Source organism: Oenanthe melanoleuca, chromosome 12 (assembly GCF_029582105.1).
Source record: "Oenanthe melanoleuca isolate GR-GAL-2019-014 chromosome 12, OMel1.0, whole genome shotgun sequence".
NCBI lineage: Eukaryota > Metazoa > Chordata > Aves > Passeriformes > Muscicapidae > Oenanthe > Oenanthe melanoleuca.
In genome coordinates this window covers 19,665,075-19,682,257 of record NC_079346.1, presented here as the reverse complement: position 1 = coordinate 19,682,257, position 17,183 = coordinate 19,665,075, and the positions used below count along the sequence as shown (strand labels likewise).

Below are 17,183 nucleotides of genomic sequence, written 5' to 3'. Positions count from 1 at the left end.
CAGCCAACTTCCAACTTCCCAGCCTGCAGCTGAGCCTTCCCCACAGGGCCTTCTGGTGAACACAACCCTTAGCAACTTTAACAATAATTATCCAATATCCCACCGCTTCCCTCTTTTCCTGGGCATGGGCCTAGGGGAGGTCCAGGACCAAACGATTCCATGGAAGGAGATGTGCCCTGAGCCCAGGGATGCTCAGCATGGGCTCCCCCAGCCCCTTGGGGCCCCTGGTCACAGCAGCCCCTGCCTGGCTCCTGCCTGCCCGCACCGTTGGTCACAGGGTGGTGTAAGAGTCCATTTAAGAGCCTCTCGTTTGTTCTGCCCAACGACCCTCATCTGAGGCCTAAAGAGCTGTAGTTTAAAGGCGCTGGCCAGGGAAGAGAGGAATGCCAAGTGACTGTTCTCAGGTGGTGCCCATCCCAACCAGGGCCGATCTGCTCCCTCAGGTGTGAGAACAATGGACTGGTCACGGTGTGCTGCTCCTACGCAGGCTACTTGCTGCAGGACTGATCACAAGGACTGTTGGTGTGCCTGGAGCTTGCCATGGTGCACTGCTCCCACGCAGGCTGTGGGCCTGGAGCTTGCCATGATGCGCTGCTCCTACGCAGGCCACTTGCGCAGCGTCCTGTTTCCACCTGCTTCTTGGAGCAACGATCTCCACATACAATAGTCCGTAAATCTTCCCACCTTTTGGCCAGTCGCCCGACGCCTTGGAAAAGACTATAAAAGACACCCTCAAACTAAAGACCCCTGAGATCTCCCTGGACGGCAACGGACATCTATTGGCTGGTTCCACGAGGATCGTCTGCCCGTCTTGGTAGCTATAATCCCAACCCCTTTTCTCTCTCTCTGTCTGTCTGTCTCTCTCTCCGTCCCTCTATCGCATTTTGTTGGCACTAAATAAAAGTGCATCTTTTGCAAAAGCAAACTGGTTTTGTCCCCTGTTGTGTCTTTTGTGCTTTGAGATCCCTAAAAGAACCTATCAGGACTCTGCATGTGGTGTGGACCCTGGCGTTTAATTGGCATAGTCGGCAGGATTCCCTGATACTGGAGGAGTTGGGGGTTTTCTGTGCACTTTGTACCAGGGGAACACCTGTGCCATTTCAGCCGCACCCAGCCTGTCAGTACCGTAAGGATTGAACAGTGTTGGAAAGCAAGGGAGGTGGTATTGGGTTCTTCCCACAATCTGCACACAGACCCAGGTGGACAATCAACTCCATTTCAGTTATCGGAGAATTTTTTGTAAAGGATCTCAACTGTGCAAAAGATGGGACTTGTGTTTTTGTAGTGTATGTGTTGTTCAGGTGCTTGTTGTAGTTGAGGAGAGAACCTCCCAGGCAGTTTTTGATCCCCTAACCCAGGCAGGGAAGAAAGGGGATTGTCCTCAGCTAAAGGCTGGGTGTTTGTTGTTTTAGACCCCTAACCCAGGCAGGGAAGAAAGGGGATTGTCCTCAGCTAAAGGCTGGGTGTTTGTTGTTTTGTTGTTGACCACTTGGGATCACGAAGAGACAAGCTGTTTTGTAACTAAGGTAGTACCTCCCAAGTAGTGTGGTCTCTTCACCCGCTCCAGGGACAAGAAGGGGAACACAGTTTTAGCTGTGCTTTTTGTGTAATTTTAAGTGTGCCTCCCTGAGAGTGGTTTTAGTCCCTTCGTAAAAATGTCTGAAGAAGATAAAAATGCTTTTTATGCTTTGCTAGCTAAGTACAAAGCCAGACCCTCCCAAGGGGGAGAAGATTGGGCATACAGTAACTGGTTTAATAGAAAATGTGATTGATAAGATACATTCTTTGCAACATGAAACCAAATTCAAACTGGGCAAAAATAAGACCATTCTCTGCTCAATTTTGGGGGCCTGTCTTACGGCAGCTATAGAAACTCGCTTTACGTGAAGAAGTGAAGAAAGAGCAATTATTGACTCCCTACAAAATTTAGTGGAAATTTTGCAAAAACAATTAGATGAAGAAAGGAATGACAATCATGCTTTGAGAGATGAGATTCATTCTTTAAGAGATGAGAATCATTCTTTAAGAGCTGCCCTAAGACAAGAACACACCAACACTTTAAAACACACTGATTTACCAAAAGAAACAGAGGAAAAGGAAATTAATCTATTATATCCTCAAAAAGAACTTACTCTGATGAAAAATAGTGGGGAGTATTGCTGCCCTAGCTTGAGACCTTTGGTTAAAACAGAATACAGTTTTATCAATGATGAAAATTTTGACCCACAAATAACCACTACAAAAATCCTGTACACTGCCACTGAATTATCAGAAGAAGCAGCTAGTGGGTACTGGGGACATGGGAGTTTCTTAACAACAGAAGTGAAACGTAACTTATGGTCCCCAACTCAGCATGCAGTTTTTTGGGCAGCAGGGCTTAACCCTTTAGAAAGGGGAGACCTTGTAGCTTTAGTTGGTAATCCCAACCAACTCCTAGAAAACATTCAAAAAGCTGCCTGCTTGCAAATTATACGTGAAATAAAACTCACTGCTGGCTATAAATCACCTATGCAATTACCTGTAAATGTAAAACAATGCCCTCTTTCCTCTGGTGCCAAAGAAGGGCTCAAACCGGTTATACAGAACTTGCAAAACTCCCTTGTATGGCCAAACCAAAAACCCAAACCTGACAATGGGGCTGTTTGTCAATATACTGATGATACCCTTGTGGGAAGAAATGAAATAGAAGTAGTGGGGGATACCCAACAAAAAATAATCTCCCATTTGGAAAGCCCTAACTTGCAAATTGCCTCACAGAAAATGCAAACACCTTCTCAGGAAGTAAAGTTTTTGAAGACAGCCACTACTGGGACTGCCCCCCCTGACGGGGTGCCCCAAAAATTCTCAGTAACAGAAGGAACTGTAAAAAATCTGGCAATAACAGAAACTGAGAGCTTGGGTAGCAGCTATGACAAACCTTCCTCGGTAATTAAAGTAGCCTCTGCTCTCTCCCCCAAACAATTTTTGTTCACTAATTTTTTGTTCACTAATGTTGTTTCTGCAGAACAAATTATTGCTGGGGGACAGGGTGGCTCTTGGGTTGGGATGCTGATGGTTATTTGGAATGTTTTCCAGCTTGAAGCACGGAGTGCCTCCTTTGTCTGCAACTACACTAATTCTTATCCTGTGTTTAAAGGAGGTACAGAGTGGCTCCCTTTTTTGCAGCAAATTATTGGGAAGTTAACAGAATTCCAATCTGCATTACATGCTGAATAGTTCCATCATTTTAACCTCCTGCCTCTTTGTGGCAGATTCTGTTGTGTTTACTTTTCACAGAATAATACCACGGAACATGAAGATTAATTGCTGAATCCCTCATCAAACATGTATACAGTTACAGCACAGGACCTTACAGCTGTGTTATATTTTGTGAAGATTCAAAATCAAAGTTGAACTGTTGTACAATTTTCCTATGAAATTATGTGTGGTAAAACAATATAAAATACTGAGGGGAACTTGATGTTAATGTTATAACACCTACTACCCAACCACCGGTTATACTGAGCCTGAAAATCTTTAAAATTGGATCTTAGGTAACTTGGTAAACTAGCCAAAAACAAATATTGTTTAAATCAGCATGGTCTTTTAAACAAGTCAAATTGCCAATGCAAGACCAGGAGGATCCTTTCAAGAAACAAACAAGAGACATAACCGGTGTTGTGGGAACAAGATTGGGAATTTTGAATAGTATTGATTTAGAAGTATTAATGAATAAATTGGCTAACATTTCTTTAGCTCTCTGCTGTATCCAGGTTCAATTGTGGATGCAGTCAGTTGCTGCCTTAATTATATGAGAAGTGGAGGAAACCACTTTTCCTACTGAAATTCGGAGAATAATTTGGAATAATGTTCACGATTTCGAAAAGGAATTCCAATCCTGGTAAAACTACTACCCTAACATAAGCACAGCCACAGCCTTTGCACGGACCATATGTAATGTTTCATTACATTCAATATTCCCTCTCATTGCATTAAGGCTGAATCATGACGGAGCTATTCTCTATCCTTTTGAGCATAGAGAATGGGCCTGTCAAATCGGTGAAAAGTAACAAACTATTAATTTGGAAACTTACATTGTCTGGAAACAACAAGCGTTTATCTGTAAAAGTAATGCAATCAGAGCTCAAGATATTTGCTTAGACATAGGTCAGAATGTCTGTAACTTTGAAAGTTATCCAAAGGAGATTCCTGAAATGCTATTGGGGTGTATGAGCAATGGGTGTGCATGCTTAAGAACTGCTTGTGATTTAGTGTTTGTAGAAAATGTAGCAATGGATTTAAAAAAAATCATTCAAATTTTTGTGTTTGTATGGTTGGTATTATTCGTTTTAGTAATGTTAAGATTTTTGTTTGAAAATGGTTTTAGAAAAACAATTGCTTTAATCAATTTTGTTAAACGTTATAATCAATATAGATTTACTTTAATTTTAATTGTTTTAAGTTATTTTATTGATTGATGTGCTTTAATATTATTTGAATAATTGTTGAAAGTTATTTAATGATTTATATTAATTTTGATTGTTCGAAAGTTTTCAACTAATATGATTGTGATTTGTTTGAAAAATTGTTTTTCAATTTGTCATGATTGTGATTTGTTTAAAAATTGTTTTTCAATTTGTTATGATCGTGATTTGTTTGAAAAATTGTTTTTCAATTTGTTGTGAAAATTGTTTTTCAATCAATTTGTTGTGATTATTTTGTTCTATTAATTTTGTGTCTATTTCTTTCCTTTTCCTTACCTCTTTCCCTCTTATCCCTGATTTTTCTGTCCCTTTTTTCCGGGATATGCTACCAATGACGGGTCCTGAAGATGCTACATCGTCACAACATCACACTGCTGGAGTTCCTCAGCGACGCTCGTTGGTCACAGGGTGGTGTAAGAGTCCATCTAAGAGCCTCTCGTTTGTTCTGCCCAACGACCCTCATCTGAGGCCTAAAGAACTGTAGTTTAAAGGCGCTGGCCAGGGAAGAGAGGAATGCCAAGTGACTGTTCTCAGGTGGTGCCCATCCCAACCAGGGCCGATCTGCTCCCTCAGGTGTGAGAACAATGGACTGGTCACGGTGTGCTGCTCCTACGCAGGCTACTTGCTGCAGGACTGATCACAAGGACTGTTGGTGTGCCTGGAGCTTGCCATGGTGCACTGCTCCCACGCAGGCTGTGGGCCTGGAGCTTGCCATGGTGCGCTGCTCCTACGCAGGCCACTTGCGCAGCGTCCTGTTTCCACCTGCTTCTTGGAGCAACGATCTCCACATACAATAGTCCGTAAATCTTCCCACCTTTTGGCCAGTCGCCCGACGCCTTGGAAAAGACTATAAAAGACACCCTCAAACTAAAGACCCCTGAGATCTCTCTGGACGGCAACGGACATCTATTGGCTGGTTCCACGAGGATCGTCTGCCCGTCTTGGTAGCTATAATCCCAACCCCTTTTCTCTCTCTCTGTCTGTCTGTCTCTCTCTCCGTCCCTCTATCGCATTTTGTTGGCACTAAATAAAAGTGCATCTTTTGCAAAAGCAAACTGGTTTCGTCCCCTGCTGTGTCTTTTGTGCTTTGAGATCCCTAAAAGAACCTATCAGGACTCTGCATGTGGTGTGGACCCTGACACGTGGGCATCCATGGCTGCTCCTGGACATGGAGCTCAGCCAGTGCTGGTGCCGTGTGGGCTTTGCTGGTGGTACCACACGGACACTGGGGTGACAGCTCTCTCTCTTTATTGGAACAGAAGAGCTGGTTTTGGAAACTCTCAGTCAAGGTCCAGTTGAGCATTTCCAAATCCTTTCCTGGGTGTTTCACCTTCGGCCATGGATAGAGGCCTGGTCCTCAAAGTACCACAGAGGTTGGTGGTGAAAATAAAAATTGGTCAGACTCAGAGCTGCTGCTGTGGCTCCTCCGGCTGTAGAGGTCTCGGGACCAGCCACCAGCCTTCAGCTTTTCTTCAAGGGCGCTCCTGTGGAGAGAGGAGTGTCTGAGGCCCCAGCTGCCGCTGGCACACAGGGAGCCTCGTTGCCAGAGCTGGCAAGGCTGCCCAGCACGGCTGGAGCTGCTGGCACAGCTTGGCCCAGCTGGACAGCTGCCCCTCAAGGCCCCGGCCAGCAGGGGATGGCTCTGGGCAGGGTCCCTGGCCAGGAGCGGGCCCCAGAGCGCCTCTGCCTTTCAAGGGCAATCTGCTCCCCGCTCTTTCTCCTCCCCACCTTGCTCTGCCTCTGCCCGCTGCTCCTGGGGCTGCTCTTGGCCACGCAGCCTCAGTGGGAGCCAGCACTGGCTGCAGCCCCAGCGGCTCCCAGGACAAGGCCCAGCAATTGGGAGGCCAATGAAAGCACTGGGCAGCAGCAGAACCCTCAGCAGAGTTATGTGGACACCCACTGACCATCCACAATTCCACAGCATCCTCACTGGGAATTTTTCCTCTCTACAAGCAGCCATCACATGAAGCCGTTTGAGGGGGAGAGCAACAAAACACTCACCGTTTTCTCTTCCAGCAATACCAGACTCCAACACAGCACAACATAAAGACAAGCTCCCCGCCAGCCACAATGGCCATGAACTCAAGCAAACAGCGTGTTCCCTGACAGACACCGCTTCCAATGCCCTTCTGGGAATTGGGAACATGTGTTGAGGTGCTGGCTGAATCTGTGGGAGCAATGGGGAGCGTGAGCCCGTGCTGTGCTCTCTGCTGAGCTGGCAGCTCGCTGGATACAGCCAGGACAATCTCTGTTTCCCCCAGAGCTGGGCCTGGGGCACCTTGGCCCCCTTGGCACAGGCTGTGCCACCCAACAAAGCCCAGAAGGCCGGGAGGAGAGCCCGGGGGCAGCGCAGCTGCTTGGGCAGTGGCTCCTTCCAGGGACCAGGGCCCAACCCATCCCTGAGCAGCCACTGCCAGCCGCGACCCTCCCTGCCCCGTGACAGCTCCCCCAGCCCCAGGGGACACAGTCAGGCCCTGTCAGGAGCCAGTGCAGCCCCTGCCCAGTCGGGAGCCAGGGCTGGCTGTGGCCCTGGGCTCATGGCAGGGCTCCTGCTCGGGGCTGCTCCTGTGCCTTGGGCCTCTGGGCACTCAGGGCAGCTCCGGGAGCAGCTGCAGCAGGAGGGACCTTGGTGCATGAGTCCCCTTTCCCAGGGGCTGACTTTTTGCCTCTGAGCTAGCAGCACTTTCAGAGGGAAAAACCTTCACCTACCTTCACCATCTCCCAGAGGCTCAGTCCTGGAGATGGTCTGGGAAGCTGAATCACCTTCTGCAACAGCTTTGGCTGCAAAGAAAGGCACGACAGAGCAGCTCTCATGATGCTGTTGAAGATTCTCCTTCAGTGAGTGTGAAGACATTGAGTGCTCCAAGGCACTCCCCCAGCTCTCCCTTCCGCTCAGGATCGGGGCAGAGGCAGCACATTCCCGCAGTGGCCCCACACAGGGATGGAAGGAGCCCCTTGCAGGGCAGTCAGGGGAGAAAGGTCTCCCTGGAGCTGACAGCAGTTCTGAACCCAGCCCCAGCCAGGGCCAGAGTTTGAGAGTGGCAGCAGGAGCAGCTCAGGCTGCCTGGGACTGGCAAAGGAGCTGCACAAGGCACAGCCCCGGGACACAGCCCTGGGCCCTTCCCTTCCCTCTCTGTTCTTCTCGTGGCTGCACAGAGCACACGGAAGGAGACACTGGCATTGCACGTGGGAAGAGCAATGAGAGCTAAATGCCCCTTCCTCCCACTGACAGCAACCCTGTGGGATCACCCAGGGCTCCAGAAGGGAGCAGGATAAGGATTCCAGAATCCTTCACCACTGAAATGACATTAAGGGAAATGGCAAATGAGTGAGCTCTTGTCAAAGTGTCAGTGATTGTTCTCTCAGGAAAGGCGCACTGAGAACTTGCCTTCAGCATACTCCAAGAACTCAAAATGGTTATGAGCCAGGGCTTCCAAATAATCCATGTTGTGATCCCAGTCTAGAAGGAAGCACAGGTCAGAACCATTTCCATGTTGTGCTGGGATCCCCTTATGCATTAGGGAACTGGACACGGCAAAGGGATTGGGTAAGGCTGTGGGGGCCAGATGTGAATGGACATGGCCAAAGCTGCAGGGGGCCTGGGGAGTTCTGGGCTGGTTCCTGACCACTCTCCACACCCTTTACATCCTGCGTGCAGCATCACTGGAGAGGTTGGGGCAGAGGCCAGAGCCCCTGAGGCTCTTACACAGCCAAACAGGAAAGCCTCACTAAATCCCTAGGGAAAAACGGCAGCAGGGAGTGACACAGCTATTACAGCTCCCACAGCCCCAGGGGACACAGTCAGGCCCTGTCAGGACACACTGGAGCTCTGCTCTCCCCTCTGCCCTTTCCCCACCATAGGCACCCCTTGCAGCCTCTCCCAGGTTTCGGGCTGTGTCTCCCACGGAGGGAGCCCAGCAGGACTGCTCAGCACCCGAGTGCCCTGAGCCTGCTCGGGATAATTCCTCTGGGCTGTGCCGCTCTTGTCCGGGCTGTGCCCGCTCTGCCCAGCAGCAGAGATGGCAGCTCAAGGCTCAGCAGGGCTCAGGCCCAGAGGCACAGCAATTACCTCCTGTGACTGTGCCTGGCACAGCCTGCCTTCCGGCAGCAGAGGCAAGCACAGAACTACTGCTTCCTCTGGGAATTGCTTCCTTCTGCAAAGCCTCTCCTTTCATTCCTGGAGAAAAGAAAAAGGACAGCTGGATCAGATGGAACTGTTCCCCACTGGGAGGTGGCATCTTTAGGAGACAATGCTGGTGAAAGTCATGAATAGGCTTCAGGAAATCTGATAAGCTTTGGGACCTCTCCCTGGGGCCAGATCCCTCTCCTCTCTAAACTGCCACCCCTCCTGATCTGCCCTTAGACCAGGAAATTCCAGGGATCTCAGGGCGTGCATTGCTGTGGAGCACATTGGGCTCCCTGTGAGCTGATGCCAAAGGCCTTCCTGCAGAGGCTGGGGAGAAGCTGCAGCCAGGCCAGGCTGGGAAACAGCCCTGCAGGGTGTGACAGCAGCAGCAGGGCAGCCAGGCTGCCATGGATCCCTTCCCGCTGTGCCGGGCACGGCGTGTCCAGATGTGCAGAGAAAGCCCCCGGCTGCTGAGTCTCAGGAGAAGGCTGAGGGAAATGCACCCACCACGGCGTCTCTCCAGATCACTCAGCATCTGGTCCAGAACTTCCGAAGGCTCCATGAATTTATTTTCTACTTTTGCTTGGGTCTTTCCTCTTGGCGGACCTTAACAGAAAGTACTTCCATTTCAGATGAATGGATCCCACAAGAGCAGTGCTCGGGATATGGGATCAGCAGGAACACACTACTCACCCCTAGGATGGGAGCTGGGTTTGTACGCAGCATCTAGCCCAGGAGGTGGAAAAGTGTTCCCTGCAGACACACTTGTAACTGAGCCACAGAAGCATCTGTCACCTGGTTACTGCCAAGCTGTCAATCACTATTCTATGGAAGATCATAGCTATCTTACCTGTGGGAGGTTCCACTGCATCCAAACTATCTTCTAGCCAAGGTGCTGTAAAAACATCTCCAGCATACCAATCTAGAAAAGAGCACAGATCAGTAGCATTTCCAAGGGATCCACTTCTGCCTTAGGGAACTGGGCACTACAAGGTGGTCGGGTAAGGCTGTGGGAGCCAGATGTGAATGGACTTGGCCAAAGCTGCAGAGGGGCCTGGGGAGCTCTGGGCTGGCTCTGGTCACTCTCCACATTCTTTCCAAGCCCTGTTCAACATCTCTGGATAGCAAACTGGGGCAACCCAGGCCACCTGTCGGCTCTCTCCCTCCCACAGAGGACAGCCTCCCTAAAGCCCTATGCAGAACCATCCCCAACTCTTCCTGGGGAGAAGGGAGCGCTGTCCCGGGAAAGGGGAGCCAGGCCGCCGGCTCACCTGCTCCCCGCGCTGGCCACGGAGCTGCCTGGGCAGCCCTGGCAGGCAGGGCCACTGCCAGGAGGAGCAGGAGGAAGAGGCGCAGAGCAAGGGCCATGGTGCCTTGCCCTCTGCCAGTCCCGCAGCTCTTGCTGCCACCGCTGTGCTGCCACCGCTGTCCCAATGTCAGCACCACTGCCGCCGCCGCCGCCGCTGCTGCCGCAACAGTTGTGCTCAAGGACTGAGTGGTCGGTGGCTGTGGTGCTGTGCAACCACGGGGCTCTGGGACCTCTGTGACCTCAGAGCCTGCTGTGACCTCAGCCTGCTGTGACCCCAGAGCCTGCTGTGACCTCAGTCTATTGTGACCTCAAGGCTGGGGCAGGATTTTGTGGGAATGGAGGCAGCTGCATTCAATCTGTGTTTTTTTTTTTTTTTTTTTTTTTTTTTTTTTTACAAGAGCTGTGTTATGACATTGGATAAGTGAGACATTTCATGTTTCTACCTGTATAGCAATGTCAAATCCAAAATTCAACTCACATTGGTGATTCCCACTATTGCAGGCAGCACCAGCCCTGCTGTACCGACACTGGGTGTGTGCTATGTGCTCAGTGCTGGGTTTTGGGGCATGATTGACACATGACCTCGCCTTGTCATCCCTAGAAGCAGTCTGATCACTGTGTGTGAGCACAGACAGCCTCAAGCAGCTGTTCATGATTACACTTGTCCAGTTACCTGCTTTTCTTTCAGTCATGAATCCATTCACTCTAATTTCCTAGATGCTGTACAACACGATATGTTTCAAAATAGATGAGGAATTACTTACATGGTTTCTATACCCCCCACTAAAAGCAGCACCCAAATCCATCACCCAAATCATACTGTCTTGATAACTACTCAAGCCTTACTCACAACAAAGTGTTTTTCTACATTACACTGAATTATCAGAGAAACAATGTTCCTGCATAATTCTAACTATTTTACTTATTATTTCCTTTGTAGATCATTTATGTGAGGGATGGAGGAACTTCTTGGCCTGCTATGAAAAAGTTTAATGGAAGGTACACTGGAGAGATTTTAATTTAAACTTGAAAAAAATCTGCACTCAGGAGAAAAGACAATCATCCCAAATCTTTAAAGAACATGAAGAAACATAAACTTGCTATGAATTTTTCCCTATCTCTTTTCATTTTAGTAATCTGCACACTTTCTATCCCGTAAGTGCTAACTCCTTCTAAGTCAAAAATATATGAGAAATCCTAGCTGTTGATCAATACCTCACAAAGTCCTTACATATAGCAGCCCCTGATCTCCTCACAGCTCCTCACCCTGCAACACCTGCATTCAGAGCAAGAGGCAAAATACAGCATTACAGATAATGCACAATGCAGCAGCTGGGTGAATTTACTTGATAAAGTCTTACCTCTGCAAGATTAAAAATTGCATTTTAGCAGTGAATGCATCATGATTCAATTTGTTCAACATGCAAAGCATCTGCCTTATCCAGTCACTAGCTGGGTCATTGTTTATTCTGTTCGTTGCTCCCATGACTACCATCAAGGCATACGTTCCCTTCCTGAACCTGGGATAAAAATTACTAGTTCTGAAGTGAGGCAGGACACCAGACACACAAAAATTTCATCATTCCAACTCTAGAAACTTTTTAAAAATTGTTAAGAACTGAAAAGTTTAATTATCTAAAGAAATTCCTAAAAGAAAAAATTCTGACAAGAATACACTGTGCATTCAGTTTTATTTCAATATTTTCTACTGAATACCATGATATACAGTTATACATAATTATAAATACTATATTGAGTATTATAGCAATATTTTTATTTATTAGAATCAAGGCCTATCACAAAAATCTTGTGAAAATTAAGAGACATGTAAAACAAATGCTATATTTGAAAATCAATTTTTAAACCCAGCATTTCCTTCCCTGAGCTTGTATTAGTCCTCATGAGTGTGGTAGACACACTAAAGAGCTGAAGGACCACTTCTCCTTCTCTGAAAGAATTTGGTGCTCCCTGCAGACCCTGTGCATCCCCAAATACTTAAAAATCAATCAAGAGTATAACAAGAAAAGGTCATTTAGACCCTAGGGAGGTGGTGGTGGGCCTGCAGTGAAAGGAGCACAGGAAATGGCCTTGAGCTGAGACAGGAGAGATTTAGAGCGGATATTAGAAAAAGGTTTTCAGTGTTCCAGTGGCCAGGGATTGGGAGGGGCTGCCCAGAAGGAGTCACCAGCCCTGCAGGTGTGCAAAACGTGTCTGTGTGCGGCGCTTGGTCTTTCAGGGGTCAGAGAATCAGCGCTGGCCGATATCAAAGGGCTCCTTCACGCTTGATGATTCAACGATTCTGTGCGATGGGTGAAGGCCAAAGCCCGTAAGCCTGGTAATGGTGCTAATGCTGCACAACACCTGCGAGGCCCGCGAGCTGGGCTGCGGGGCAGACACGGGCAGGGCAGGACAGGGCAGGGCGGGGCCGCGGGACTCACACCCGGCAGGGCAGGGCAGGGCAGGGCAGGGCAGGGCAGGGCCGCGGGACTCACACCCGGCAGGGCAGGGCAGGGCCGCGGGACTCACACCCGGTAGGGCAGGTCGCGGGGCGGGCACGGCCGCCAGAGGCGCCATTACGGCACCGCCGTGGAACGCGCCCGAAATAAATGGCGGAGGGGGGCGGAGCTCTGTTTGTAGCTGACCAATGAGGAGCGATATTCTCGAGCGACGGCGGGACATCGCGGCCGTACAGCCAATGGGCGTGGGAGACGGCGGGTGATGGACGGGCGGGCGGGGCGCGGCGCCCTTCCCGTGGTGCCGCGGGAGCGGCGGCCGTAGCGGCCGCTACTCCATCCGGGTCCCGCGAGTACCGGGACGGCGGGACCTGGGCGGCGGCCGCGGGGCCGAGGGGGCGCGGGGGCGACTGCGGGGTCGACTGCGGGGTCGGGGCGCGCCGGGGGGAAGGTGGGAGCGAAGGGACTGAGTCGCAGGGCCCATATGGGCGGGCGCGGGGCCTCGGCCCGACCTCTCCGCCGTTCGTCCTGCGGGCCTGGTTCATTGTCCTTATTCCCCTCATCGATGCCTTTTCCCCCCGTTCTCCCCCGCTCTCCTCCAGGCTCACTGGAAAGCCCGGAAGTGCCGCCCCCGGGAGCCGCCAGCGCCAGGTACGTCACTGCCGGGGCCGAGGGGACCTTGGCCGGGGGAGTCCCCCGGTACCGCGGCTGGAGGGCTCAGCCCTGCCCGGGCACCGAGAGGGCGGCAGTGGGGGCTGAGCTCGGGCCGAGGCGCGAAAGGTGGAGAAAATCCCGTAGGAAGTAGGTGGAAGCGCCTTGGCGGCCCAGCCCTTGTCAGGGGCACGGGGGCTGCTCAGAGCTGTCGTTTATAGCGAGCCCCATTATTTGCCGTGGGGCTCTGCCTTGTCGGGCCCGTTGCCGCTCCCGCCCGGTTCCTCACGGCGGCATGTCCTGGAAACGGGTCGGGAGGTGGCACCGGTGCCAGCGCGGCCCTGCCCGCAGCGTGTGGCGGCGGTGGCACGGGCACATCGCGGCTAGGGCGGGTCACGGCGTGCTCGGGGCTGGCAGCGCCCGCGGAACAGAAGTGCCCGGCTGTAACACGGACCTGCGGTTCTGCCCAAGCTCCGGCTGGCCTCTGGGCCTTGCAGGAGTGGATCCTGCCCTCGGCGCGGGGCTCAAGCACAGGGCTCAGCACATGCGGGTTCCCTTGCAGGGTTGGTGATGGCACAGAGCAGGGGGCGGCCCTAGCACGCCTCAGCTGCTGCTGGTGACTTTATTCTGGCACGGCTCAGTCAGTTTTAGATAAAGGTGTTAACCCATCAAATTGTATTTTTGTGATTTTACGTTACAAGTTTCCATGAGGGTGGCAGAATACTGAAAGAGGCTGCCCGGGAAGGGCGTGGAGACATTCCAAGCCCACCTGGATGTGTTCCTGTGTCACCTGCTCTGGGTGAGCCTGCCTTGGCAGAGAGTTGCACTGGATCCTTCCAGAGGTCCATTCCAGCGTTAACAATTCTGTGATTTTGTGGTTTATTTCAGGAGTGAAAACTCAACCTGATGGTCAAGGTTTGGATAGTCCTTATTTAGTGATGTGTCCCACTTCATTGGTGCTCCTCTCAATCTGTATTGCTCTGTACAGGCAGTTTTGTGACTCAGGTGCTTAACTGGCAGGAAAAAATTGCTCCCATTCAAAATGTACAAGGAGCAATGCTCAGTAGCAGCAGTGGGGCAAATTGGATCCTTCACTGAATTTTTGAGAAAATCAGTTTGTCACTTCAAAAGCAATAACTTAAATAATATTTAAGAAATGGGGCATTTTCAAACATCCTTAGCTGTTAGGGGCCTTGCTAGTTATTTGCTACTGTGGCTTCTGTTGTCAAATTTGACCAGTTCTGTTCACAGCAACACTGAGGTGTTCAGTAGTCTGAACTCCCAAGAAGTTTTTTGCAGTGGTGGTTCAAACTTGGCTGCAGTCAACATGCAATAATGGGCTATATAAGGGTTTTTTTTTGCCCTATGATAGTGAGCTTCATGAAGAGGGACTTAGTGAATCGCTGTATTGTGATATTTTTAATAGAGAATTGCTGGCCATGATTTATTTTCCCTGAATTTTTCCCAGGTTATACTCTGTAACTTTTGTACAACCTCAATTTGCGTAGGTCATGCTAGGAAATTATTTTGCATACTAATACTGGAGATTTAGTACTTCCTTAGTTGAAAGGAAGTTTAGATAAAACATGAAATTCACTTGCTTTGTTTTCCTACTGCAATGAGCTGTATCCTCACTTCGCTTTCCTTTTGATAAATGTCTTCTGTATTTTCCTCTCCTTTTTGTAGTGGAAAATATCAGTTCGTTTGCAATTATTGAAAGGCTTCCAGGGCTTTGTTTGATTATATTGCCAATTAATAACATAACACAGCAATCTTGAAATATTTTTGTGCACTAACTTTCTTGCTGAATTTGTGTAATTGTTATAATGTGTAAACTTTTTGCAGAAAAAGCTACTTGCTCCTAGCATGTCCTAAGAGACAACAAATCTAGTGAATAAATACACGGTTATGTGTTTTGTATATATATGTATTTATGTTTGAAGCAGGGCCAGATAACCAAATTGATGCTTTCTTTTGAGAAGGGCACTGAGGCCTTTGAAATGTTTGAAGCTGACGTGTACATTTATTTATGTATAAACTTAGTTATTTAATTATAAATATCTGCCTTTATTCTGTGTGCTGAGTACACAGTACTCTCTCTAGTACTCGAAGAGGAGTAGAAAATGTAACCGTTTTGGTGTAGTTATTCTCAGGCCTCCTGAGGTTTCCAGCAGCAGTGTGCAGTGCTGTGGCACATGCACCACTTGGATGCAGAAAGTTTTGTACTATTGCCGTGAAGTCAATTGTGTGTAGGGAGAGATGCCAGGATTTGTGTTCCTTTGGCTCCCTGTTCATAGCACAAATCATTAATTGTGCTCACAGACTTTACTTTTCCTCAGGAGATGGGCTTCACTTTGTGCTTGAGTGGGCAGTGGTGACTTCCCCTTTCTCTCATTCTCTCAGATGGAATATTTATATTCCATCTGTAACTACATCTCACATTGTTGGAAAAATAAAAAAAGCCAAACACACTATTGAAAATGTAGCACAACTGTAATATCTTATGATAATTACCTAAAGCCAGAATACTCTGTATTAATGTGGGATATAGATTTTGGAAAAAAACCCTGCATTTCCAATTGGGGTAGTAGATAAGGGCATTATCAGTAGCAGTTATTGCTGTTAATCTTAATGTTGTGTAAAAAAATTTTAAAAATACCATTGTGGACACATATCTCTGTCTGAGTGTGTGGACTGTGGTGCTGCCCAAGAGCACATCTATGCATTTGTATTTGCTGGAGCTGCTTTTTCTCCTTGGTACAACTTCCCAGTTCAGAGCAGCTTTCTGGTGTGATTTACTCTTGCTCCAATTTATTGCTGCTCAGTGGGCTGGCCAGTCCCAAAAGAGGTATTAAATGTTTCAGTTTTGGGTCTGAGCAGGAGAAGAAAAGGTGCCTGGGCTTGAGCTGGGAGGTGTTATCTTCAGATTAGCACATTAAGACAAAGGGAGGTATAATCCGAAGCTGAATATGGAAGAGGAAACATTTTTAGTTTCTGCTGAAACTTTTGTGTCAGTCAGCATCTGATTTTCCTGAGCCTGTTTTGGGAAGAGGAGCTGAGATGTGCCTGTGGCGTGTGATGACAGGCAGTGCAGGGGTGGAGGAGTGGAGTGAGGGGAAGTGGTATCAGGAGTGATTAAGTTCATATAAATTGTGCTGCTCCCTTTAACTGTGCTGCTCCCTTTCTTCCTGTTGTGCACTCCAGTCACACAAGAACCTCATGGAATGAGCACATCTGAGGCAGGAGCCTGCATCAGTCACTTGGGATGCTCAGCACGGCTGGAGAGGGCGCAGCAGTTCACTCAGCAGAAGTTCCTGGGATTCAGGAAGTGTGGCTTCAGTGCAGGGAGTGCTGCTGGAATCCTGGGGTAAAACTGTGAGGAATTGGTGTTGGAGCTGCTCTGTAAATCGCAGAGCTCCATCGTGTGGTGGGAGCTGCACAGGCCAGAGCTGCAGCCTTGGGATTGGGCTTGGGAGCTGGGGCTGCTGAGGTTGTCCAGCTCCACAGATGCAGTCAGTTTGTCCCCTTGCACTGATCCAGGGTTTTAAACATGTGCTGGCAGGAAAAGCAGCCCTTGGGAACCTGAATTTTTTAACATGGAAAGTAGATGACCCAGGGATTGTTTAAAGCTTGTCTCTCACAGTGTGTTGCGCTGAAAGAGTGAACGTGCAGGTGCATGACCCTGAGCTCCTGTGCTGCACTGCCTGTGACATCAGCAGCACGGTGACTTCTGCAGCTCTGAATTCACTGGGGGTGAGAACACACCAGCTCGGTAGAGACTGTGCCAGCAGGATAATTTGTCAGGCTTCCCTGCTGTGAATGCCAGAACCCGCTGATGGTGTGAGAGAAGCAGCACCAAGGTGCCCCAAGGGCACCTGACAGATCTCAGCTGTCCAAGAACTTGGCAGTGAAAGTGATGCAGCTTGGAAAGCGTGTTAGAAATAATCCACAGGTTGAAAATGCCCCAAAATTAATGTAAAGCAGAATACTAAAAATGAAAGTTGTTTGATACATGTCAGGCTGGTTAGGTTTGCAACCAAGCTTTGTCTAAGGGTGGAGAAATGAAACAGATCGATTTCTAGGTTTATTATAATCCTTGTGTGTTTCAGGCTTAATTTTGAGAAGAAATGCAGAAGCATTGCCTTACATTTTGTAAAATTTAAACAGGTGTGTAACACCTA

The 17,183-nt window shown here is 49.1% G+C and overlaps 1 protein-coding gene across 2 annotated transcripts; it reads right to left on the bottom strand.

The window, feature by feature from the left end:
- Nucleotides 1–5,695: 5,695 nt before the first annotated feature.
- Nucleotides 5,696–10,083, bottom strand: LOC130258359 (uncharacterized). Of its 2 annotated transcripts, none has more exons than XM_056501651.1 (9): nucleotides 9,861–10,083; nucleotides 9,440–9,511; nucleotides 9,283–9,360; nucleotides 9,097–9,195; nucleotides 8,533–8,640; nucleotides 7,852–7,923; nucleotides 7,173–7,244; nucleotides 6,465–6,630; nucleotides 5,696–5,947 (listed from the first exon to the last, which is right to left on the bottom strand). In XM_056501651.1, exons 1-9 carry the CDS (start codon nucleotides 9,955–9,957, stop codon nucleotides 5,821–5,823), a joined length of 891 nt encoding a protein of 296 aa, XP_056357626.1. In that variant the 5' UTR covers nucleotides 9,958–10,083; the 3' UTR covers nucleotides 5,696–5,820. The 2 variants fall into 2 exon arrangements, with proteins under 2 accessions (XP_056357626.1, XP_056357627.1); XM_056501652.1 differs by having other exon boundaries at nucleotides 9,283–9,342.
- Between the last annotated feature and the right edge of the window lie 7,100 nt (nucleotides 10,084–17,183).

What these genes read in the sequence shown, in the direction of transcription:
- LOC130258359 (XM_056501651.1), bottom strand. Translation starts at nt 9,957, where the DNA reads ATGGCCCTTGCTCTGCGCCTCTTCCTCCTGCTCCTCCTGGCAGTGGCC. An exon ending in GTTCTTGGAGTATGCTGAAG is followed by an intron (nt 7,245 to 7,851) that starts GCAAGTTCTCAG and finishes CTTTCTTTGCAG; the next exon opens with CCAAAGCTGTTGCAGAAGGT. An exon ending in TATTGCTGGAAGAGAAAACG is followed by an intron (nt 5,948 to 6,464) that starts GTGAGTGTTTTG and finishes CTCTCTCCACAG; the next exon opens with GAGCGCCCTTGAAGAAAAGC.